Source organism: Arvicanthis niloticus, chromosome 28, assembly GCF_011762505.2.
Source record: "Arvicanthis niloticus isolate mArvNil1 chromosome 28, mArvNil1.pat.X, whole genome shotgun sequence".
NCBI classification, from domain to species: Eukaryota; Metazoa; Chordata; class Mammalia; order Rodentia; family Muridae; genus Arvicanthis; species Arvicanthis niloticus.
In genome coordinates this window covers 10,295,609-10,322,338 of record NC_133436.1, presented here as the reverse complement: position 1 = coordinate 10,322,338, position 26,730 = coordinate 10,295,609, and the positions used below count along the sequence as shown (strand labels likewise).

General features: G+C 47.2%; 1 protein-coding gene across 3 annotated transcripts in view; it reads left to right on the top strand.

Annotated features, from left to right (window-relative positions):
- Positions 1 to 24,309, top strand: part of Zdhhc14 (zDHHC palmitoyltransferase 14) — a 248,834-nt gene extending 224,525 nt beyond the window's left edge. For 2 of the 3 annotated variants that reach the window (XM_076926706.1, XM_076926704.1), the window contains 2 exons: positions 4,529 to 4,631; positions 23,198 to 24,309. In XM_076926706.1, coding sequence (XP_076782821.1) covers positions 4,529 to 4,631; positions 23,198 to 23,599 — 505 coding nt within the window. In that variant the 3' untranslated portion in view covers positions 23,600 to 24,309. The remainder of the gene's footprint in view (positions 1 to 4,528; positions 4,632 to 23,197) is intronic. The other variant, XM_076926705.1, reaches the window with a different exon arrangement.
- The last annotated feature ends 2,421 nt before the right edge of the window (positions 24,310 to 26,730 follow it).

The window sequence follows — 26,730 nt, the reverse complement described above, 5'->3', positions numbered from 1 at the left end:
CAGAGGCGTGGCTTATAAAATCTCAGAGGAAAGTTTAAAGACTCAACCAGGGCCATTCATTAATTTTGAATTAAGATCCTGTGGTTCTGATTAGCTGGGGACGAAGATTCAGCTGTGATTAACAAGATACCGGAGGCCTGGAGAGATGGCTTAGTGGTTAAGAGCACTAACTGCTCTTCAAAAGGTCCTGAGTTCAATTCCCAGCAACCACATGGTGGCTCACAACCATCTGTAATGGAATCTGATGCCCTCTTCTAGTGTGTCTGAAGACAGCAACTGTGTACTCATATAAATAAATAAACAAATCTTTAAAACAAACAAACAAGACACCAGAGCTACTGAAATGAAACCTTTGCTTTGCTGGGATACTCAGTGCTGGTCAGCTGGGGCTGAGAAATTAGCAGTGATTAAGAAAAGACCAACATCTCTGAGGTGAAATCTTCTGGGAAGTGTTTCCCGAGAATCTGCACACAGAATCGTGTTCCAGAGGCAGACAAAGTTGTACCTCAACCACTGGCAGCCAAAGTAAGAGTCACCCAGGTGGCACTGGTTTTAAAGGCATGGAGGAGTCATGGAGCACAGCTGAGGCTTGGCACTGTGAGAGGCCAGGAGAGACTGCCAGTGAAGGTGCAGACTCGGTGGCAGTTGAAGACACAGGACTGAAGAGGTCATGCAGAAAAGCTGAGGGTTGACACAATGAAGAGAGCCCAGGAGAGGCAATTGGTGAAAGTGCAGCTCGGTTGCAGCAGAAGACCCCAGCATTTTGGAGATGCCAGTACCATGACCTCCAAGAACAGCAGCATCAGTGGAGTGGAGCCAGTCAGAGCCTAGAAGACAATGTGTGTGTGCTACAGAGGGCAGAGCTGGAGAAGTGTCCCATGCCCCTTGTAGGACCTCAGGAAATCATGAGTGACTTCCAGACACTGGACATTGAGTATCTACACTATTGGAGTTTGGTTTGATTCTGTTCAGATTGTAACTGTGCCCTGGTTCTTTCCTCTTGAAGTGAGAAGCTATTTCATTCACTCTTTTATCTTTACAGGAGCCCACAGCTGAAAGACTTTGAACTTTTAAAAGAGAGTTCGAATTTTGTTAAGAAATTAGATATTTTCAAAGAGGCTGAAGTTTTAATAATGTTTGAATTTGTGAGGACTGTGGGACTTTTAAAGTTACTTGATTTGATATTATGATATTAATGTGGAAATCAATGTGAACAGAAAGGTTCTAACTGAAAAGTGACACATTTATGTGTCAAGCTGACAAGCAGTCAGTTGTACTGAAGAGTTTTATGTCAGCTTGACACAAGATAGAGTTGTCAGAGAGGAGGGAGCCCTAACTGGAAAAAAAAATGGCCTCCATAAGATCTGGGTACAGACAAGCCTGTCAGGCATTTTTTTTTTTAATTAGTAATTGGGGGAAAGCCTAGCCCATTCTTGGGTTTATGGTCCTGGATTCTATAAGAAAGCAGGCTGAGCAAGCCAGTGAGCAACGCCCTTCCATGGCCTCTGCATCAGCTCCTGCCTCCAGGTTCCTGCCCTATGTGAGTTCCTGTCCTGACTTTCTTCAGTGATGAACAGTGATGTGGAAGCAAAAGCCAAATAAACCTGTTCCTTCCCAAGTTTCTTTGGTCATGGTGTTCTAACAGAGCTAGAACTGCAACTAAGACCATATTTGGGCTGGATTGGGGCCGTGGTCTTTAAGAGTCGAATCCTTTGGAAGGAACAGTTCTCAAGAGCGGCCCTCCCATAGACCTGCTTGCTGAAAGGTGAACTGAGATCTGCCAATTGAAGTGTTGACAGGGGCAAGTCGTGAGTCTTGAATTAGACAGCTCCAGTCTAGAAACAGCCTGGGAGCCCACAGAAGGGGAAAGGGACCGTGCGTAGGCTGAGGAGGGAGAAGGCAAAGGATGCTCTAGATTGATGATGACAGGGACTGCAGCTCTATTGGGGTCATTTGAGTGGGAAGTCTCTGGTGACAGATTAGCTACAGCTTCTGAAGTTGGCACGCTAATGTGTGTTTCATTTTACTCACGGTGGCTCGGGATGCTGGCTGGAGGGATCTCCAGCTCCTTACACACCCCGCCCCCACCATTGAATCAAATTAACAGACAGACTCTCATGAGTCCACAGGGAAAGGCTGGGCTCCTTTCTCTGTTAGTGGTTCCCCAGGGCTGTCCTCGCACTGATGAAGGAGGTGTTCATCTCTGCTCTTCCCCCTGGCCTTTCTTGACTTTCCTTCCCTCTGCTCTGCCCTTGTATAGCAGGACCTTCTTATCCCACCAGCCTACTAAGCAGTGCCGTCCACTTCAGACTTGGCTTGAGTTGCCTCTCGTGCTATAAAATGTGCTGCAGTGTCTTACTTAGGATTTCCATTGCTGTGAAGAGACACCATGACCAAGGCTACTCTTCTAAAAGACATTATTGTCATGGCAGGAAGCATGGCACCATCCAGGCAGGCATGGCGCAAGAGGAGCTGAGAATTCTACAGCTTGATCCAAAGAGAGCCAGGAGGAAACTAGAATTCCACACTGGGGAGAGCTTGAGCCTAGGGGGAGACCAGAGCAAGCCACACCTGGGTGCACTCTCCTTTCCTCTCTGACTCTGTATTTCTTTGCAAACCATCTTTACCCAGGCCACATTCTCTCCCACTTCCCTGCTTGCTGACACCAGCTTGAAGGGGAACATTGTGGGCTGAACTGTGCCGGTCCCACAATCTGTAAATGGGACCCTATCTGTAACCTGTGGCTACTTTGCAAAGGCAAGCATGAGAAGATGAGTTCCTTATCAATTGTGGAGGGTCTCAGCACACTGTGATTGGTGTCTTTTGTCGTACAGCTTGTAGCCCATTGTCCAGTGTACATCTAAGAATCTGCCATTGCAACTTTTCAATACAGGCAGAGCTGTTCTCCAAGAGGTCAGGTTTACCTGTTACTGCAGACCTAAGCTATAGCCATGCACCCTGTTCAGGCCTTGGGGCTCCCTTCAAGGATTCTCTGAAACTAAGTCCTCTTCTTCTACCTGTGTCGTGCTTCCTGGGTGCTCTAACAAAGTACCATAATGGGGAGGGCTTAAAGTAACATATAGATAGTTCTCACAGTCTGAGATTAGAAGTCTGAAACGAAGGCACCAGCAATCCAGCCATGCTCTCTCTTAAGTAGGAAGCTCACTCTTCCTCTTCCCAGCCTCTGGAGGTAGCAATCCTTGGTCTGTAGCTTCTGTGTTCTTGTCTGCTTCTCCACAGGGCACTGATGGTTTCTAGAACCACCTGGGAGATGAGCCTCTGGGCACATCTGTGGGGGATTAAGTTACCTAAAATGGGGCAATCCTCCCACTGTGGGTGCTACCACTCCCTAGGCTAGGATCCTGCACTGTTGAAAAAGGAGACAGTGAAGTGAGCATCTGTTGTCTTAAGGACACCAATCACAGTGTGCTGAGACCCTCCACAATTGATAAGGAACTCATCTTCTCATGCTTGCCTTTGCAAAGTAGCCATAGGTTACAGATAGGGTCCCATTTACAGATTGTGGGACCGGCACAGTTCAGCCCACAATGTTCCCCTTCAAGCCGGTGTCAGCAAGCAGGGAAGTGGGAGAGAATGTGGCCTGGGTAAAGATGGTTTGCAAAGAAATACAGAGTCAGAGAGGAAAGGAGAGTGCACCCAGGTGTGGCTTCCTCTGGTCTCCCACAATGCACTAGCATGATGCAACCACTCAGAACATATATCTGAATGAGTGTGATAAGATGGCACAGGCTTGGCATGAGATAACATTGGCTTAAAGCTGGAGAGGAAAGTTGGGAACAGTTGTGGTAGGCAACTAAGAGGAAGCTGCTGGGGTCTGTAGCAGGTGACAAACAACAAACATTGAGACTAAAAACAGGGAACAACCAGTGCTACAGGCCTCTTTAAAAGTAGAAGTGGCAGGTGAAGCTATTGTTCCACATTAGAGCACTTGTCTAGCATGCACACGTTTGAATCGTGGTACTCTAAAGGAAGAAGTGACAGAATTTGGTAACTGGTTTCACGTAAGTGGATGCATATGGAATAGTCCAAGATGCCAAGGTGGGTCTAGCACAGAAAGAGCCCGTTTAAATCTCTCTTCGTGCTTCTGTGATAACACAACCTAACAAGAACAACTTAGTTGGGGAAGAGCTTATTCTGGCTTACAGTGCAAGGGTAACTTCATGACAGGGAAGTCCAGACAGAAGGAGCTCAATACAACTAGTTACATTGTATCTGCAAGAAACAGAACAATGGATGCTTATGCTCACTTCACTTTCTCCTTTTTAAACAGTCCAGGATCCTAGCCTAGAGAGTGGTACCACCCACAGTGGGAGGATTGCCCCATGTTAGGTAACCTAATCCCCCACAGAGCCCAGAGGCTCATCTCTCAAGTGGTTCTAGAAGCCATCAAAATGATGGCTGAGAATAACCATCGTAGAAGAACCCTAGACCTAGATGTTTAAATCATGTTGCTATGATTATTGAGTTTTTTTTTCATTCTCTTCTTCCTCTGTTTGTTCGCCTGCAGCCTAATTGACAGAAGAGGCTACATCCAGCCCGACACGCCACAGCCAGCAGCACCATCAAATGGGATCACTATGTATGGGGCCACGCAGTCGCAGAGTGACATGGTAGGTACTGTCTGCATCAAGGCTGCTGTTCTCTGTGATGCCTTCTCTCTTGCTATGCCCTCTAACCTAATAATATATGCCTGAGAAAATGCTTTAGTAGAAGGGACAGCTGGATCATCCATGTGACTGACATGCTGACATGGGGAAGGGAAATGACCAAGTCGGACAGTATTCAGGGAGGGACCATGTCATCTAGTCTGGCTGTCTTGTTACTACAGACAGACATACACACCACACACACACACACACACACACACACACACACACACACACACACCTCTTTATTTCCATAGCATATGTCACACAAAGTCAGGGAACAGTTAAAGGACAGGATCTACCTTCCCACCAGGACTGGACCTGTTTGATAGTCTCCGTTTCCTTGCTGTCCCTTGCTCAGTGTGTGCTGCTGCCACAATAACATGCCCCGCTACTATAGATGGGCAGTGGACAGCACCACACTTCTCCATACCTTCCCCCTGAGTCTTAGACCAGCCAGCAGCCCATCTATGCAATCCTCAGGTTGAGGGCTCCTTTATTTACAGTGTAAGCCAAACTGCCTGCACACCAGAGCATGCAAGCGGTCTGCACACGCCACTGTCCCGCAGGAGGTGGGGGAGGGCAGGAAACGTCTTCCCACGAACATCTGCAACTATAGCACGTTGACCCTGACCCCCAGCACCTGAACTTTCTGAGGTGTTTGGAAGGCAGTGCCCTCCCTGTTTGCCTCAAGTCCCTACCCGCTCTGCTATTCTCCATTTGTACAGCTGAGTCTCCTACATGGAGGTTCCGTGTCACCCAGAGGAGCTGGCCTCAGGGTGGACTTGGGGAAATCTTGCTAATGAGCAGAGAGAACTGTGAGGTAAAGTTGGCAGCCGACTGTCTCTGAGACCTGAGGCGGGAAATCCTCCCGCTCCCTGCTCACCCATGGCACCAGCCTCCTGCAGGAAGATGCTTGGGCTCACTGTTTGCTAGCTGGCATCTTAGTTGTGTTGCTTCACTAGCTAATAGGTCTTTTTTGAAAGCAATATGGACATAACCCAGTCTTTCCACTCTTCAATGTGAGCGTCACCCGTGCCCACACAAGAAACCCTGAAAACCCTATTTTCTCAGAGGGAAGCGAGAACAGAGAGAGTAAGATGTGCTCGAAAAAGGGAGGATGTTGAATTTATTACGCAACAGATGTCCAAAGCATTTAACGATCTCATTTCATCCTAAACCCACAGTGGAAAATTAATGAGTCAGTTTTATTTTAACTTTAAGGGGAATATACCAGAGTTTCCACCAGTGTCTATCGATTGCTTCCCTGACTGATACACATGCCCGCTCCCACTCATTCAGCGCCTTCCCCGAGGTTCTTGCTATGTGCTAAGGGCTAGACTCAAAAGATAGGTTTATAATGCTCATTCTTCCACGTTCAGTGTCAGCACAACATGATAGCAAGTCCATGACGACAGCATTAGGAACCTTCACCAGATGGCAGTGTCCAACAGACACCAATGGTCTTACCTTAGTCTCCGTGAGACTCCTTAGCACCAGCCTCAGTCTCTAGATTTAGAACCTAAACAGGCGCCATCTTGAAGGTGCTGTAAGCCACTCTGGGGTCTATCATGGGACATAGGTTGGTTGCTTTTGTATTGCGTTGACCAGACAACTTAAGGGGAGAGAGATTAATTTAGGCTCATGATGATGGCTCTGCCGACAGCTGCTTAGCCCCCTGTGCTTGGGCAGGACATGATGGTAGCAGAAGCGAGTGGTGGGATGTAGTGCCGTCAGAAGCATGCGTAACTGTGGAGCACGTGCTCTTCACTTCCTGGAGAACGGAAAGCAGCGGGTGGGGGTGATGAATGAGAACAGGTAGGAAAAAGATACCCTCTTTGTGCAACACCCACGTAACATACTTTATGCTCCCAAGGGTTCCGAGCCTCCCTCTACTGGCCGTGGACCAGTTGCACACCATGGGCCTTTGAGGGGGCATTTTACAGGCAAACCTTTATAGCACAGAACCTGCAATCAATCCCTGAGTCAAAGCACTTCAGTCTGTCATAGGAACGATACAGACGTATCTCTTCCACATGGGGGCGCTGTAGAGTCGGCCACCAGCAGGCTCTGGGAGCCCAGGATGCTTTGCCATTCCAGTGTAACTTTTAGGTCGATCCAGAGTAGAACTTCAAAGGCCTTTAGATGCCTTGAAGAGGAACAAGGCAGTGGGAGGAGGGAGAGCTAATTACAGAGACAAGAGTGCTTCCATTTACCAGATAAGTGAGCTCAGTTTCATAGCTGTTTCCTGACCCATGTTTTCATCCATAAAGCGGGAACAGTAATGTTGTCATCTGGTAGGGCCTCTCTGAAGATGAAGTGGGACAGAGGATAGCATTTAAATCTTGCCTGACACAAGGCAAGTACCATGTAAGAATTCACACATACCATTTCCTCTCCGAAGTTTATGGATGGCAAGATCTAGCATGATGATAGCCTTCCGGGCATCTGTACAAGGGAGGACGTGACTGGTGTATGTGACAGCTGGGTTCCTACCACTTACCCTGTAACCACTAGCAGCTCATGGTTCTCACCGCCTCGCTGGTCCTCAGTGTCCCTCTTCTGTTTACAAAAGAGAAGCTGGGGCTTCCTGTATCTAAAGTCTCTTGCAGCTCTGAGCAGCTGAGTTGATCTTTGAACATCACAGTCCCAACACATAGGATAAGCCCACAGAAGAGGGTGAGCCATGGCTCTCAGGTCTCTTCTCCAGCCCATCATATCCCACAAGTCCCAAACTGAGTATGTCCTTCCTTTCAGGATGATGGGGGCATTCTGAAGTCTGGTCTACATGCCACCTTCCCCCCAGCGTCACACTGTGCAGCTCTCTTCCCATGTGTCTTGTGTTTCTTACATTTCTGGGATAAATCTCACTTGGTCATAATATGCACTTCTCTTTTTATGCTGCCGGATTTTACTTTGCTGGTATTCTGCCGAGGCCTTTTATGTCTCTATTCATAAGAGATTTGGTCTGTAGCTTTCTTTTTCTGTAAAACTCATTCAGTGTTGGTATCGGGGTGACACTGGCCTTCTATTGAGTTCGGAAGTGCATTCTCTAGTCTTTTGCTGGATGAGTTGTGAAAATTGATGTCATCTTTTCTTCAGAGATGTGGGAGAACTCACCAGTGAGGCCTCTGGCCTTCACAGACCATTATGTGCTTACCAGTCTGTTCCAAGTTTCTGTTTCTTGGTCAGTGCCAGCCATAGGTGTCTGTAGAACTGTGTGCTTCTCATATGTTCCCATCGATCCATCTGTCTTACATCAGTACCAGTCTATTCTGGAAATGTGTGGACAATGAGATAACCAGAGGACTGGTGTCTGATGCAGCCTGCAGTCATCATCTCCTTTGCTCCTTGGAAACAGATCCATCACTGAGAGTAACTGGCCCAGTTGCTTGCCAAGAGCCTGGCACTGCTTCCCTTTTTACGTATTTACTTTGCACAGTTAGAGCTCACAATCAATTGTGAAAATCTTTTGTCCCAATCCTCCATGTGAAACAAACATGCAGATAGATCTGTTCGTGTCGAGTTAGCCGGCGTCAGAAAAATGAACTTCCAGCCATTTAGAAGCAAAGCCACGTTTATTTAGTACATACCCACACTGCATTAAGTGATACTACCTGAGCTCTCCCTCTCCCTATCTCTAACTTCTAAGTGTTGTTGATTGCAAGGACCATCTTGTTCTGTGCTCATTACAACTTAGAAGGCATCCCCACTTGTGGTGATTTGAATGAGAATATTCCCGTAGGATCATGCATTTGAACACTTGGCCCCATATTGGTGGAACTGTTTGGAGAAATTTAGGAGGGGTGACCTTGCTGGAATATGTCATCTGGGATGGGCTTAGAGATTCCAGAAAGCCTCATATCCTCCCCAGTAGGTGGGTTCTCTCCCCCTAACTTCCCTTCTCCCTTCACCTCTCCCTGCCCCCTGCTTCAGGCACAATGCCTACCTACTGCCTCTGTCCTACCATTATGAACGTTAGGCCAACATAGACCTTTCTATAAATTACTATGGCCATGGTGTTTTATTACAATAGAAAGGTAACTAAGGTACCATTTTACAGAGGACAAACCTGGAGTTTCAAATCTTGGGTAACTTGCTTGTGTTTGTCATTTTCCAACCCTGTGACCAAAACAGTTGACAGAAATCACTTAAGGGAGGAATTGTTTCTTTTGCTCCTGGTGTCTGAAGGTTCGTTTCATCCTGGTGGGAAAGGCGTGTGGAACAGGAAGCTCATATTGTGGGGAATGCTGTTCCTCTGCTGGCTTTCTCTTTCTCTCTTCTGTCCCATCCAGACCTCCCCCCAACCCCAAGTCTGCATTTGGTGCTGCCTATATTCCGGGTAGGCCTCTCTCTCTCTACGAGAATGTTCTGGAAACCTTCACAGACATACAAGTCTCATGAGTGCTTTGACATCCAGTCAAAGTGACCGTCAGGTTAGCCATCGCACTGCCCAGAGTGTAGGTATAGGTAATGACACAAGACACAGGGCTGCCCACCACACACAAGTGCTTGCAGAGAATACATGGAGTCCTGGGATCGATCCCCACCACTGCAGGGGGTAAAGGGGTGGCTTTGGCTGAGGGAGACTTTGTGGAACATTCCTGTAATCTTGACACTCAGAAGGCTGGGGCAGGAAGATCATGAGTTCAAGGCCAGCCCATGCTATATTGTATGACTCTGGGGAGTAGGGGGGGGGGGGAATCTCCTCAATTTCTTCCAGTTATGCTCTTTTTGTCTGATCCAGTGTCACTCCATCAGCCTGGGAGCTCACCAGACTCCTAGTTAGTCAGAATCCCAGGGGAAGGTCCACATGTGGGAATGGTTAAGTTCCCTGAGGTGACTGCTTCTTATCTTTAATTTTTAAAATATTTTGTGTGATTTATTTTTATTTTTATTTTTATCATATTCTTTCTCCTCCCCTAACTCCTCCCAGATCCTCCCCAATCTCCTTACCCACCTCTCTTCATGTTCTTTCTCATGAAAAAAGAAAGAAAAGAACAAAGAAAACCTGCACACACACACACACACACACACACACACACACACACACACACACACACAGAGAGAGAGAGAGAGAGAGAGAGAGAGAGAGCATGGAGTCTGTTTTTTGTTGGTTTACTGCTCCCAAACATGGGGTCTGCCCTGGAGTGTGGTTGATATGCCGAGGGTCATTGAAGAAAACTGATTTTATCTTTTCTAGCAGATAGATAGATTTCTGGCTAGAGATTGAATTGTATCCCCTACTTCCTCCTCTATGCACTGAGAGTTTGTCTGGCAATTGCCTGTGCGGGTCTTTATGCATGCTGTCACTGTCCCAGTGAGTTTGTCTGTGCAGCAGCCCTCTTAGGCCTGAAAAACAGTTGCTTTGAAGTCTCCCTTTGGCTCTCACAATCTTTTTGCCTCCTCTTCTGCACAGAGGCAGAGTCTTGAGGAAGTCTCTCACTCTGCACGTTATACAGTTGTGCATCTCGGTGTAATTACTGCCTACTACAAGGAATGCTTCTCCGATGAGGGCTGGGTGATACAGTGATATCACCATGCGGTGATAGCATGAGGCCATCGGGAGTGACTTCATCTCTGTGCTCACTAAGCAACAGCAATAGGTCTTCCCCTGGGCCGAGACTTATCTAGTCTCACTTGTTGGACTCATCGAGTGTCAGGTATGGGTTTCATCTCATGAGGTCGGCCTTAATACAGTCACAAAGGGGTTGCTTACCCACATATCATTTGTGACACTGTATATGCCGGTGGCTGTATCTTGCAGGCTGACACTACTGTCGCTCACGGAGTTCAGAGCTAGGTGAGATCAGTGGTTACTACTCTCCTGCATAACATATACATCCTCTCTAGCAGTGGTTTTAAGAAGCAGCCAAAATTGAAAACCATCACCGCAGCCTGAAATTCCTCTTAACACACTCCAAAAGTTTGTGTCACATAGAACAGTTTAAGGCTACTTCCTCTTGTTTTATTCTGGAACAAAGAGTCTTTTACCTTGAAAGACTTGCAATATATGGAGGGTTTTGGCAGAATGTGCTAGAATAAACTAAGCAAGGGTAGATGATGGAGGACCTCAAAAAATAATAATAACAAAATAAAAAATATTAAAAATTAAAAAAGCACTGAGGTTTCAGGAAAAGCTTCCTGGAGGAGTAGACACGTGGGCTAAATATTTAAGGACAGATGACAGCAAATTGGAGAAAAAAAGATTTGTCTTGGTTTACAGTTTTAAAGGTTTCAGTCCATGGTCTGTGGACATTTTGCTTTTAGGTCTCTGGCAATGAGGCCTGAGAACAACAGTAGGGAACATGGGGCAGAGTTATGTGTTCACTTCATGGTGAGGAAGCAAAAGAAAAGAGGCTGGGATCTCATGGTCCCCTTCTAGGCCACACCTCCAGTGATCTAAAGATGTCCCAGCCCTAAAAATCCCACCATTTCCCAGTACTGGAATTCCAGGGACCAGTTCCAACACATGGACTTTTGGGAGGCGTTTGGTATTCAGACTACAGTGAGTGCCCAAACAGAGTGAACGTGGATGCTGGGTGACACAGCTGGGTTTGCAGGGGACAGGGACTATTGTAGACACTGAGGCTACAGAACAGAAAGATGATGTCAGAGTATGTGGGAATCAAGGGGGAGGGGCAGGCAGGAGAGGAAGTGAACAAAGGGCCTTGATACATGGTATGAGGCAGTGGGGTGTGAAGAGCCTCAATTCAGCAAGTGATGCCTTTAAATTCCCATCTGGAGTAAACAGTATCACAGGAGGCCATGGGTTGTACATAGAGGGGAGGGAGGCTGATATTGGAGCCAGGGCAAGCAGAAAAGACACTCCACAAGTCCAGATGACCTCAGGGCTGGCCAGAACAGCAGAGGCAGGGTCAGCAAAGAGGCAAAATTTGAGAAGTGAAATGACATTGTCTCAGGAGGGGGACCCTAGAGGTAGCCTTTTACTTAGTGAGTTGGTCATTCAGCTCCCTGGCAGCAGCTCAGAGGGCTATGGTGAGGGGTGGCCAGTTTGGACGTGTGGAATTCAGGTACCTGTGAGACCTGGAGATGGTAGGTACCCGGAGGGAAAGCTCAGGGAAGGCTTCCCCCAATTCACGTTGAATTAGTGGAGATATAGATAAACCTTACCACTTACCCAAGATGTATATACTGCTGTTACATTCAACCCCTTAAGGACTGTGCTGAGGGTTGGCAGAGAGCCTGTCTACTTCCTCTTCCTATCAGAGAGCCTGTCTACTTCCTCTTCCTATCAGAGAGCCTGTCTACTTCCTCTTCCTATCAGAGAGCCTGTCTACTTCCTCTTCCTATCATTCTATAGTAGGCATGTAGTGGGTGTTGATTACCAGCACATATTAAGTACTATTTAAACTTCAGCATAAGTGAACTTATCCTTCCCGCCCATGGGGGAGGGAGGGGGTCAGTCGGCCGCTGTCTCCGAATTCCATCCTTCTGTTCTCCACTTTTAGCCTTATCTGTAAGCAAAGAGCTCCACCCACACTGAATGTGAGACCAGGAGCTAGACAGAAGTCTCCTTTGTAGCAGTACCTGACAGTGTTGCTCCTTGAAGTAATAGCTTTGATAAGATCAAACTAGTCCATGAGCCAAGAAAGCATTTAATTCATGAGAAGCTGTGGATAAGTGCCTATGGGCTTTCCAGGATGACCAAAAAAGAAAATGAAAGAACATCAAGACCTGAAAAAAAAAAAAATACGCAAGTTCTAACCCATGAGAACTTCGGAATCAAAATTAGCAAATGCCCAGTTTCCGTGAGTCCCTGAACATGGCTGCTTCGTTAATCATGAAATTTAGCATTCATGAAAAATTAATCACATTTTATAAATTATTCATAGGGAGCTTTTGCTTATTTCCTAAGAATTCCAGAGCATGCCATGATTCCAAAGAAATCATTTCTGCGTGTAAGCCAAATGACTCACAGACAGATAAATCTGAAGGTTGGGCTCACTGGCAGCCCCATGTCATCTCTACCTTAACATGCTGGCTCTGCTCTCAGTATCTCAGGGTGGCTCTGTGCTTGAAGCTGCCAGCACTTTACAAGACTCCTGCCCACTGCTGAGAGTATTAGCGAGTCTTTGGGTAAGGCTGGTCTGTGTGGACCCAGAGGTCAGAATGAGGCCCTCATGATGGACTTCAGATTCCCATCCTCCTCAGTCCAGTGCCCAGTGCCCGAGCTTGTGGAAGATTAGAGTCCTTACCCTACAGATACCAGGCTAGGGAGGGAGGGGTGAGTATTCCTAGCAATGACTGACCGAGGATAGCTCAATGCCAGCCTTCCTTCAGGGTCCCTCCGGTACAGACGCTACCTCTGCCCATCCTGTTTTGTCACCATGCCACCACTGTTCCGTGCTGCAGTCTGCCTATTGGTCATCTGTCTTCTGTTTTCCTACTCCTGTGATAAAGACCAAAAAAGCAACATAGGGAGGAAGGGGTTCGTTTGGCTCACATACCCTGAGTCACAGTCCACTGAGGGATATCAAAGCAGGAACTTTACGTAGGAACTGAAGCAGACGCCATGGAGGGATGCTTGCTCAGCCTGCCTGCTTATAGAACTGAGGACCACCAGCCCAGGTATGGCAGACCAACGATGTGACAAACAAACCAACAAAGAACCCAAAAACTACCAAGCACACCATCCATACAAGCACTTAGAACACATCTTTATGGTTTCCATTGTCCTATGCTGCAAGTACCAGGCTAATTGGATTGAGGCCAGAGTACCCAGCTGTGTGACAAGGCTGCCACTCAGCTGAACTCTCACCCACTGGCCTCTTCTTCATCCATGCTCACCTACATCACGTGCGTTTACCAGTTCCATGCCATAGCAGCTGTAGCCTGCCGTGAGCTATGCCGTGGATGACCCCGTGACCTCCATGGTGACCCCAGGAGATGGCACTAACATTGACTCCACTTTACAGACTAGGAAGTCTGGAGTGGACAGAGATTAAGGATGGTTGCCTAACACCAATTTGACCTGAGCCCCTTACTCTGAACTCGGTGGTATGTTACACCCCAGTGAAGAAGCATGGAAAGCCGACACGGCACGTGTGTAATTTTTCTTTCCCATAATCCTTTCAGTTGGCACAGCCTGTCATCATGTAACCCTCCCATGTGAAAACCTACTGTTAGGAGAGATTTGTCGCCAGTCATTCATACCCTAAGGGGAATTTAAGTCAAATTTCAGGGATACATGAATTCCAATGAATTCATAGTCTCCTTGGATTAAAAAAGCGCTTCAGAATAGGTATGGTAGGTAGCTCCTGCCTCTAACTTCATCACTTGGGAAATGGAGGCAGGAGGATTAGAAGTTCCAGGTCATCCTCAGCTACATAGCAGGTTAGTTAGCTCGGGCTATGTGAGATCGTGTCTCAACTGGGAGGGCTAGAAAGATAGCTCAGTGAGTGTGCACATGAGAAGCTGAGTTAGGATCCCAGCACATATGTTAAAAGTCAAGCATGGCGTGCACATGTGTCTGTCACCATGGTACTGTGTGGTGGAGACAGGAGGACTACCAAGCCTGGCAGGCTACTAGACTACCAGCTTCAGTGGCAGACCCTGTCTCAGAGGGATAAGGCAAGGAGTGGCAGACCAGGACATCCAACGTCTCCCTCTGGCTTCAGCACTGACACATACCCACCAACAAAGCACATACAACACACTCATGCACACATACGTGAACATACACAGAATCTCAATTTTAATAGCAGTAATATAACCACAGTAATAGTAGTTGTGTTCCAATGGACATCAGTGTTCCAGCCCCAGTATTTACAAGTCTCTAATAACTGGTATCGGTAGTGTTGGTTAAGAGAGGGAGAAGGAACGAGGTTGAGATTAATTACTGCATGTCTGACACGTTACAAGATTCTTTGCATGTGTTTACATCTTGTTTAATCTCAAAAGTGAGGCGTTAATGAGACTAAGTGAAAGCATGCTAATTGTCCCATTGAAGAGACAAATTCCTCTGTGTTAAGTATGTGACACAACTGACTCAGGGCTGAGCTGAGGTTACTTCCTTGGCAATCTAACCCCGTGACAATGCTCTCCTTAACTCATCTACCCCAGGGTGTTTTTATAGGGAGCAGCAGCCTGAAGGCTCCTCCCAGGGCTGGGTTAGTTGCAACCTGCAAGCTTTCTTTGCAGAATACAATTCATTTGACACGGTCACAAAACCAAATGTGCAACCTGTCTACAGTCCCTCCCAACTTAACCAGTATGTCTGTCTGTGATGATTATGTGACTTCAGGTTGCCTGCATCAGGAATCCCCTAGGGGACAAGCTTCCAGGCACGAGCCTGAATGAGTGAGTAGGGGTTATTTAGACTGAGCTAGCTGCTGGGCACACTGTTTGGGGTTATCTTCTTCTTGCTGAAGAAAGACCCATGGTGAAGGGGGGCAGCACCATGCTCTGGACTTGGCTCCTGGGCTGCACAGAAAGGCAGAAGCTACCCAGCATAAGCAGTATTCTTTCTCTACTTCCTAACGGTGGGCACATGGTGACCATGCTACTTACCCTGTCACTTCCAACTGGAAGACAAATCCTTCCTTCCCTAAGTTGCTTTGATGAGGCATTTTGTATTAGCATCCAAAAACAAAACAAAACAAAACAAAACAAAAAAAACCCTAATCTCTTATCATATGCTGTTCTATGGCAGATGTCAGGTCAGTGAAGGTGTTTAGCATGTCTGCTGTGCACACTCCCCCAATCCACACTATTTGCATCACTTTGGCCAGTGCAGTAGGGCTTTCCTGCACAGAGCTCACCTGCATGGGCACATATCAGATGAACCAGTGAGCTGGTCCAGAGTGATCCCCACAAGGATGCTGCTTGGGGTACGTCTCTAATAACTGTTTTCTGTATTAGTCCTGTTCTGTTTATTCTAGGGCCTCCAACTATACACATATGCAGAATTTTCAATTTTAATAATAGTAATATAGGTCTCTGTGAGCCTGAACATGATTCTATCATGGTATTTCCCTCTGTTCTTTGGGCCGACGGGGTCATTTGTTCTGGTCATTCTCCATGTTCGCGTCTCTTTTCTAATTCCTTTTCCTATCCACTGCTGAGTTCATCACTTGGTCATCATTCTTCTCACTTCTATAACTCTTCTTCACTCTGTCACGCCTTCCCTTGTCTTTGTGTGTCTGTTGACACTTTATTGAACGGTGCACGTTACAGATGGTCTAGTGTCAACTTCACACTTTGTGACCTTCCTTTGAAGAGCGGCCATCCCCATTTCCACCAGAGGTGCAGCTGACGGTTAATCAGATTTCTCTGAGCTTGGATCATGTCTGGTTAGGGTAGGACTGTGGGAAGTCCCTGGGACTTCTCAGGCCCCTAAAAACAGTGTCTGCTGTGAAGATCTTGTCAGAGTTTGGTATTCAGCTGTTAGCGTTAGGCTAGTTTCTTACTTTAGGACAAAGTTCTTATTCCTCAGGTGTCACCCTGCCGGGGTCTCTGCTGGATGCCAGGATGGTGATGGGGGTACTGTCTGTCGATGAGACCAAATCCACAACATCTGTCTCATCCTGCAGCACCCCTGTTCAACTCTTGACCTCACCGTGACTGTTGACTTCCAGGGCCTGATTGAGATCACAGCCATCCCGCCCCGATGCCAAGAGTTATGGGAGACCCTCTGTGTTCCTCCCTGCACAGCATCCTCCAGTGTTCTGACCTTACAGATCCAGCTGCTAGCATCTTCACACCTGACCTCAATTTTTTTCTACTCAGCAGAGCTGCCATTCTATGGTCAAATGCTAGAAGTTACCCTGCAAGCCTCTCTTCCTCAGAATTTACCATTGTGCATAGTCCGCTTACAACACTTGGCACCACATGTGTCTATTGTTCTGGTCCTTTTCATATACAGAGTCTATACCAACCCAGTACCTATCTATTCACTGCAGTAGAAGTCTTGTCTCTATGAGTCAAGGCCACGAGACAGCAGATGCTCCCACTTGCCCAGAGCCAAGTTTTCACTACCTACTCTCCCAGTAATCAGTACTAAATTTGACCATTGAAATGACCTCTGTATTTGTTACTTTCCTGAAGCTATGATAAAATGCCATGACCAAAACCGACTTATAGAAAGAAGGGCTTATTTGGGCTTGTGGTTCTGGAGGGAAAGTCTATAATGGTGGGGAGATACAGAAGCAGGAAGCCAGAGCAGAAAGCTGAGCTCAAACTAGAAGCCCACCCCCAGGGGTGCACTTCCTCCAGCAAGCTTCCTCTTGCTAAGGGTTCCACAACATTGCCACCAGCTGGAAACCAAGTGTTCAAATACCCTTGGCTCTGGGGAACATGTCATATTCAAATCACCACAATCACTGTGGCCAAAACCATCTTCAGTGCCTATAGCCTTAAAGGAGCATCCGAGGAAGGAAAAGGGAATCTTTCGTCAAATTTGTTCCCACAGTTTAGTGTAGAACTGGTATCCTGATCAAGAAAGCATTTCATCTGCAGTGGGGAAAGTGCACACAGAGAAATAGGCAGTGTTTTAGGGAGTAGATACTGTAGGCATGGAAGCCTCCTATGAACACTCAGATATTCTGTATCAGAAAGCCTCACAGGAGCACTTAGATATTCTGTATCAGAAAGAATAGGCGGATAGCAGTAGGGGCGTGGTATCTAAGTACCCAGGAGGTCTGTTCACTCTCAGACCCATAACTTAGCATCTCCTGTAAGGAGATGGTGGTGCTTATTTGGCATCTAAGTGATCACCCCTCCACTACACAGTTCAGAAGAGATGTTAGAGCAGTGGACATGTGGCCTCTGTAGCTTCACGTGCTGCAGGTATTTGCAGGCACAGCTCTGCCAGTTGAACTCTGAGGGAATTCCCAAGAGCCACACTGATTCCGTGCTGGCTACCACAGTGCCAGCTGAAGCTTGAATCTTAAGTTCACTGTCCTCATTGGCTTATGGTGTTGTCCAGCACTGATGGCCTTTCTATCACAGTAGATACTGTAGGCTTGAAAGCCTCAGGCGAGCACTCAAACACTCTGTATCAGAAAGCCTCATTTGAACACTCGGATCCTCTGTAACACAAAGCTGCCATCCAGCTACCATCCATGACCAGAAGGATAGGTGAATATTGGATCAGCAAGTAACTGACGCTCTGGATAGCTTCAGACGCAGAATACATATTTATATTTGGAGGCTGCAGCTACAGAGACCCTTTTGGGAACATTTGTTAGAGGTGAAGATAACACAGTGTGTATTTGGGGGACTTTTAAAAATAACTTAGTATTACTTAATATTTGATATCCTCCCCATTAGAGTTCAGATCGGAAATGTCCAAGGCCTGGATTCCACCTGTTGGGAGGTGATAGACTCTGAAAGAGAAAGGATCTAGTTGAAGAACAACCATTAAGAGTGTGCCCTGGACAGGGATCTTTGGGAACCCAGCCCCTTTTTCTGTTTGCATTCTGCCTGTCATGAAGTAAATAGGCCTTCTCTGCCTGCTGTATCCCCACTATAACCTACCGTGTCTCTGCAGGCCCAGAGCCACGGGACCATGTGACCATGGGCTGAAGCTGTGAACCCCAAGAAATCTTTCCTCTTTTTAAATTGATTCAGAGGAATGGGAAGCTAACACTGCCCTTATTCTGATATCAAGCAAGATGGGGGCAACAGTTCCACTGTTAAATGAGGGCTGGAGGAGTCTCCATGTACAACCTGAAAAGGCCAGATCAAGCCTCTTAACCTAAATCTGCATTTCAGGTGGACTCTGGAAGGTGGGGTAGTCTTCTGTCTCTTGATGCATGCCCATAAGGCCAGAGACAGAGCTTTACAGCTGAGCAGAAATAAGCCCTGCCCAGCTTGACTCCTTTTGACAGAATTGGAGCAAAAGCCACAAGGAATGTAAGCCATTGTGAATGTGTCTACAGACTGCCTGGAAAATTCATAGCTTTTCGAAAATGTGGACTTTCAGATAAGGCATCAGCCAGAATAGAATGTGTCTCAAATCTGCAGAAACTAAAAGTAAATGGTCTCTTTAATGTTTTGAGTTTTTATGGCTTTTTCAAAAAGGTTTTCTCTGTTTTACATTTATTTACGTGTGTGTGTGTGTGTGTGTGTGTGTGTGTATCTGTGTGTGTGTCTGTCTCTGTGTGTGTGTGTCTCTGTGTGTGTGTCTCTGTGTGTGTGTCTCTGTGTGTGTCTCTGTGTGTGTCTCTGTGTGTGTCTGTCTCTGTGTGTGTCTGTGTCTGTGTGTGTGTCTCTGTGTGTGTGTCTGTGTGTGTGTGTGTCTGTGTGTGTGTGTGTCTGTGTGTGTGTGTCTGTGTGTGTGTCTGTGTGTGTGTTTGTGTATCTACTTATGCATTCAATGGTGCATGTGTGGGAATCCATCTCCCACATCTCCAAGAGTCAGCTCGCTCCTGCTATCATGTGAGACAAGAGAGGGAACGTGTGTCTTCAGGCTTGATGGCAAACACCTCTGCCCACTGAGCCAGCTCCATGGCCCTCTGTGTCATTATCAGACTGAAACACAAATACTCATCTACTGTCTGTGGCACTGAAACATCTGAAACATAAATTTCTTTACTGTTTAAACATGGGCTGTGACTCAGAGCAAAAGCCACAGCAATAAAGACACAAAAGTCTGCTGGTAGACACGCATACAGAGCCAGTTTCGACTCTGGCCCCATTCGATATTTGACCAATTTTTAATCTGAAAACAACAACCAAAACAACAAACAATTTTATGTGATAGAATCAGTGTTTGGTTAATGTGGCCCTTTTAAAAGGATTGTTTTGAAAACAAAAATGTTGGTCTCTTCCATGTGGTATTCATCTAGATGCACCATCACCGTCATAAATGGGTGCTTAACTTTTTCCTCTTAAGATTATATAACAAGGAAGATAAATTCAAGTGTATTTTAGAAGCAGGGGCACCAAATTCAAAGAGGAAAGTGGTGATGGCGCCCTCTACTGGTAGAAGGTTAAAAAGTCCTCAAATGAAACAACTGGCAAAGCAGAGCCACAGGTTGAAAAAGAACAGAATAGAAGATGAGAAGAAAAAGAGAAAACAACCAGAAATGCAAGTTGGGAGGGAAAGGTATCAGAGGGAAATATGGAAGGAGAGCGAATGGAATGTGTAGTAACAGAAAGAAAGAAGATTAAATAGAAAAGGCTTTAAGGACGGGGGCTTTGAGATGGCTTTAATGGTTAAAGCCACTTGCAGCCAAGCCTGACAACTCGAGTTTAAGCCAGAGAATCGGCAGGGTGGAAGGGGAGCACCGACTTCTGAATGTTATCCTCTAACATCTACATGCATGTGCACGCGAGTACACGCACACACACACGCATGCACGCACACGCACCACAAATAAATAAATGTCGCTTTTAAAAATGTTTTTAACCAACGAGAGCAACTAGAAATTAGAAGCAAAGGTCAAACAAGCAGAATGATGAGAGGATACTTTTATTGGGTGTCTCCATAGCAACCCTGAGAACACTGGCCGCTTTCCAAACCGTGGTGTTCTCGAATAGGATCCACGGCCATGTCAGTTCATCCAGTCATCACCCTTAGAATGTGAACAGTGTCACAAATATTTAAAAATTCTGACCTGAAAAAAGAGTGTGTGTGTGTGTGTGTGTGTGTGTGTGTGTGTGTGTGTGTGTGAAGTACAATCACAGCCCTGCATAATCCAGATTCATTCGATTCTATTGTTCTAAGGAGATGTTTACTGCAGATACTCTTTATATATTTATAGTATGGAAATTATAAATTCCAGTGTACAGAGCCTGTGGTTAGAAACTGATGAGACCCCACCCTGTCCCCTGTTCTGATCAATAGAATAGATATGGACAATACCTCATCCATTTGCATGAGTCAGGTGGTTTTCTGAGGCAGCAGGATTTCTCAGCCCTTAGGTTAACAGTTTCAAACCTATGCTCATTGGAGCTTCATAAACCTAGGAGAGGGTGGAGGAGGCTCATGAGGCGTTTGAACGTAGGTCCTACAACCGGAGAAAACGCACAGCTACGCCTACCCATTCTTTAAGGTGTTGACACAAATGTACATAGAAGTCAGGGTTAAAATTGACACTTGGAAAGACTTCTGGGTGACTTTATGTAGGGGTGTGTGTGTGTGTGTGTGTGTGTGTGTGTGTGTGTGTATACATATACATGTGTATGCAGGTGTATGTGGGTTGGGACAGAGGTGAATGAGGAGACCAGAGGTCAACCTTGAGTATTGTTCAGCCAGTGTTGCCCACCTCGTTTTCTGAGAAGAGTCTCTCACTGGCCAGGAACTCAAGAAGTAGTCTGGGCTACTAAGGACAATGTGTGGGGCCCCAGCTCCCCTCTCACCGTGCGGTCTGGCAAATGCCACCCAAGTGCCAACCTATCCACTTCGTTTTCCTGGGAGTCTGTAAGAAGCAGTCAGAAGACTTGGGCTGGTCCCTCAGATAGAATTTGCCAGTTAGTTTCCAATATGGAAGACTTTCTTCAGGTCAACAGAGACACGCAGTCTGCTCCTTCTTAGTTATGGGGGTTAGTATGGACACGAGCAACAGCCCTAACTATACCTGATGACAGCAAGAATCTGTCATCTAGAAAAGGCCACTGTTTTCCCAGCTGGAGCCTTCCAACCTGCCCTGTGACCCAGGTTCATTTGCATACAGGGACCTGTAGCGCCATGCCCAGCTTCCAGAAGTGGGGGTGGGGGTGGGGGGTGTTACTCAAGGAACCAGGGTGTCTGTCTCTGCCAGCAGGAATCTTAAAAGGTGATCGTTACAGAACAGCCTGACAAAGCAGAGTCTCTCTGACCCTGACATCCTGGAAGCAGATGTTTAATCAATGAGGCTGCCCCATCAGGACCAAGCTCATGTGTTACACAAAGCAGACAGTGGTGCCTGGGCATAGCCCTGCTGCCCTGGAAGACCAGGGTGCTTCTCTAATGCTCCCCAGATAGCTCTGGTATGGGAGTGGAAGGGAATGATTTGGGAGACTGGACAATGCATACATTAGTGCCTGCTGAAGTTTAGCCAACAGCCGCTCCAGCTTCTTTTCGAGGTCTTCTCATCCCTTTGAACAGCAACTCCCCCATTCAGTTCCCCTCTTCCTCCATCCCCCCAACCCTCATCCCACCTCCATGTTTCTTTTGACATTCTATTGACTGGTTGAGACAAGATTCCCCATCCCCAAGTCTTCTGCCAGAGCTTCCCCTTGAGTTTGGGTCCAGCATGAAGCCAAGGGCTTCAAACTTCTAATAAGCTACCTTGGGGCCTCGGCCTTCTCTTCTAGGCTCATGGACAGAGCAGGGAACTTGAGGAAGGCATGCTCCCGGAAGGGTGCACACACAACAGGGAATGAAGTCGAGATTTGCAACCTCGAACGGTTGCTCCCACTGCTCCATTAAGACTGCCGTGTATGTGTTCCCATTGCCGCCTCTGGGCTGCCAAGGATGAGAAGCACATCTGGTTGTGCCTATTGGCAATAACAGGGCTGTTAGTATGTAGTTTGGTAGTGACCTAAAAAAAAATCAGCTTCAAGCACTAGATCCATCTAGGTGTGATGTCTTGAGTAGCCCCACCCCCAGCCCTATGTGCTTTAGGGTCCCTCCTATGTAAAGAGAGGAAGCTTGCTTGTTCCCCCAGAATAGGGCTCCAGTGGGTAGTTTGACCCATAACCCACACTCGTGTCTAATCCTTGCTATGTAAAGCTGCCTCTGCCCCTACTGTGGGGCTCTGAGCAGGGTGGAGTTCAGCATTCCCTCGTTCTGCGCAGTGTCTCTGGTTGTCCCGAAGGTTCTACACACTTCAAAGCCAGGGCTGGCAGAGCAGCGGGGATCCCCATCCCTGTCATGTGACGTGACCCACCTGTAGTCACAGCACACAGGAGACAGCAGGTCTCTGGAGCAAGCTGGCTACCTAGACTAGCCAAATCACTGAGTTCAAGTGAGAGCCCCTGCCTCTGTATCTAAACCATAAAGGGGGATACCTGATTTCAACGCGCGCGCGCGCACGTCCACACACACACACACACACACACACACACACACACACACACACACACACACACACTACATGTACACATGTATACATACTTGAATGCACATCACATACAAATACACAAAAACAAAAGTTCTCAGCTGAGCTACAAGAAGCAGTAGCCTCTATTGCTGTGGGTGGGAAATCCTATGACCTTTGTCTGGGATTCGCCTATAAATGACACCCTTTAAGTTTGGAATGAAGGGCACGGGGGTTATAACTTGTATAATATTGCACGCTGGAGGCCCACAGAGGTACTTTATTCTGCCACACAAGTTTGTATGTGTCATGGGGGGGGGGGGGCTCTCCTGATTGTCTGCTCCTTGCCTCTGCCTTACTGACAAGATACTAATGGTTTCTCTTCTCCCCCTCCCCTCCCCTCCCCTCCCCTCCCCTCCCCTCCCCTCCCCTCCCCTCCCCTCCCCTCCCCTCCCTCCCTCCCTCCCTCCCCTCCCCTCCCCTCTCCTTTTCCATTTCCTCACTACCTTTTCTTTGCTGATTCCCGCTGCTGTTCTCTAGTGCGACCAAGACCAATGCATTCAGAGCACCAAATTCGTTTTGCAGGCCGCAGCCACTCCCCTGCTTCAGAGCGAGCCCAGCCTCACCAGCGAAGAGCTGCATATGCCTGGGAAGCCGGGCCTGGGCACCCCATGTGCTAGCCTGACGCTGGGCCAACCTACACCGCCCTCCTCTATGCCCAACCTTGCCACGGAGGCCACACTCTCAGACATTATGCCCCTGAAGGATGAGCATGGGGGCCACCAGTTTCTGACCCCAGATGAGGCACCGTCACCGCCAAGGATGCTGGGGGCAGGGAGCCCCCTGGCACACAGCCGTACCATGCACATGCTGGGCCTGGCCAGCCAGGACTCCCTTCACGAAGACTCCGTGAGGGGTTTGGTAAAGCTCAGCTCCGTGTGACCTCCATGGCCAACGCTGGGGACCACAGGTGACAAACAAACAAAAACAAGTTACTGGACATAGCCAAACGGACGTTTTGTTTGGAATCTGCAGAGCGGGCCAGGGGAGCAGAGACCATGAACGGGAGGAACCTGGAATTGAAAGAGGCTGCGTGGGTGCAGCGCCCTCTGTCGGCTGCTCTTGGGACAGACACGAGGAAAGTTTTCGATACTGGTAGCCAGACTGAAAATTGGACTTAATGTTACACTACTAGTTGACGTCGACCTGCTGGTCCATTTGTTCATTAAAACAAAATGAAACAAAAGTCCCAAAGGGAAAAGCTGGCCAGACATGGGATTGCATGCCACACTACAGTCTTTGTTACAGTGGTGGTATTCCAGAAGAAAAGCTTTCTCTCTGTTTTCCTTTTTAATCTTGTGAAACTTTCTAGTGCGACAGACAGAGCCCGATGGGCGATACCATTCTTCGTGACTTACTGGACTTAGCTGTATGAGGATGGGCATCCCCCAGTGAAGAGGGTTACTGGGTGGGCATCCTCTGCTGCAGAGGGCAATTGGGGTCCATCCAGCCCCGGACAGACATTTTACCCCTCTGTCAATGCTTAGATTGGTGTCGTATTGTGCCACCACGGGGCAATCTTCGCCTCCTGTGTGATGACCTTCCTGTGGACAGCCAATAAAATGACTTCTCTGTTATTTTCTTGATCTGTATACAGTTGTCAACAGCTTACATATAGTTTCTTATGTGTTCACATTATCTCCGGTAAGGAATAATTTAAAACAGCCAAAGTTCAGATCTCCAGGTTGTGGGTTATGGTTTGGCTTCTTAGATGGGAGCTGAGCTTGCCAACGGTCCCCAGCCCTTAACACCCACCTTCGTGATTATTTTTAATACAGGCTTATGGAGGGTTTTCTGCACTTAGAGCCACCCACACAGCGATTATGTGTAGTAGATAGAGGGAGGGGTACCCAGGAGAAGGGATGTTGTCTGACTGTCTTCTCGGTTTCATGTGATGTTGGAGTGCTACAGATCTCATAGACACACCTCATGGTCGTCATGGAGTAACACCAGCCCTACACTGGAGCTGAAGTTACACAGATCACACATGGAGACAAAAACAAGATGGCAGCTTCACTCCATCTGTCACCTGGAAAGGAGCAGATATTTTAGGGAGGCAGCATCTTTAGGATGAGAGACTATCTGGAAGTAGCTGCAAGAAACTCACCAGTGCTCTGCAGCTTTCATTCCCAGCTCCACGTCTGATGCCAAATCCGCAGAGTACTTTGTGACTGAACACAAGTGTGCCTGTCTCATTAATACAATAGACTATTTCACTCTGGATAAAACCAATTCCATCCAGGACAGACAATCATCATGCTGAAAAATGGCTGCCGGTGTCTTCCTTGTGACATCTCCGAGTCACCTTCACTGTTATGCCCCTAACATAACAAGGAGAAGGGGAATTATATGTAGCTATTTTTTTAAGTTTTCTAGACCTAATTATTTGTGATTTCAGACAGAACTCTTCTTCCACAACCACACACGGTCAAATGCTCCACCTATGAGTAGATACCCACAAAGTCCCTCCTACACCTTGTCAACCACCGCCTGCCTCCCACCTGCTCCTTACACTGGGGCCAAGTGTGGCCTGGTCTTTCCCCAGTTTTTAACCTCTTGGGGTGAGATGAGGAAGCTAGTCTTTAGAGTCCTGATATCCCTAGCATAATGGCTGCCAATTTCCTGGGACCAGCTCTTCTTTCCAACAGCCCCCCATTTAAAAAATTCCAAGAAGCAACGGTAAGTTACTGAATACAGTTGCCCCTCTGTCTCCCCCTTTCAACTGTGGATTCAACCAACCATGAAAATATTTGAGGAGAGGGTATCTGCGCTGAGTTGTGTGTACATCTTTTCCTGTCATGTTCCCTAAATATTATTTAATAGTACTGCATTATGTTAGATATAAATCTCCTAGAGATGATTCCGTGTCTACAGAAGGATGTGTCTGGGTTCTATATGCAAACATTGTTCAGATTTACTAAGACACCTGAGTTTCCTTCCATAGATAGGAGATTCCATGGGACTCTGGATCCAATCCCCTAAGGACACGCTGAGGAACAAATACACTTATCAATTACCCTGTTCTAGCCCCATCTATACATATGTGGCACCATTTTTCAAATAGGGGTTTGGGGAGCTTGGTTAAAAAATGAATCAAGACTATTCAGGGTCTGGGGGTGTGGAACTTGAATGAGACAATTGGCTAGAACAATTGAAACTATAAAGCCCACAAAATGTCCGTAGCCCTTTCTTCCTGTTCAGGAATAAGTGACTGGGCTCTTAGGGTCCCCACTGCAGTGGCGGGGTGGAGAGGCACCATCCAGAGGTGAGTGGCCTGCATTTCCCATTAACTGGGTCCGTCTAGTGTGGCTGAGTAGACCTTGGCATTTCTAAATGCTTCTAGAGAGTTAGCAATCGATTGACTGCTCGCTAGAAAAAAAAAGAAGATAAATATTTTACTACGCTATTAAGGTTTGGGTCATTAACACACACAGGGGCCAGGAGGGGTAAAATTTCACCTGCTTTGCATTCTCCCACCAGAGACCATAAGCCTCTCAAGCACTTGAAAATTGGACTTAGCCACAGCACCCTGATCCAGATCTGAGAAGGATGATGACAACTGATAGCCTGCTTCTGAGCAGACAGGCTGGCAATGTCACTCTGTGCCAGGAGCAATCAACACGGTGCCATGCTGTGCCCACTTGGAAAACGTTCATTCCAGCTTTGGATATGCTTGTTCAGCATAAGAGAATGGTGTTCTGTCCCAAGGCAGCAGAGTGCCAGATACCTGTTCCCACCAGTGAGTGTCTCAGAACCACCCACACCTCCAAGTCTGTTCAGTCTTTGCCTGTGTCAGCCGGGGTCACTGACATAATAAGGTGTAAGGTGTTGCACGCAACTGCAAAACAAGATACAGACTCCGTTGTGCAAGCCATGGTTGACACCAAGCCCTGAGTGAGTAAACCTTAGCATGCTTCACACCCTAGGCCTGGACCTTCTCTAGACCAACAAAAGAAATGAATGTGTCCAAGTTGCAGTAGGTATCTGGGGTACAAGGCTTAGTGGTATCTCCA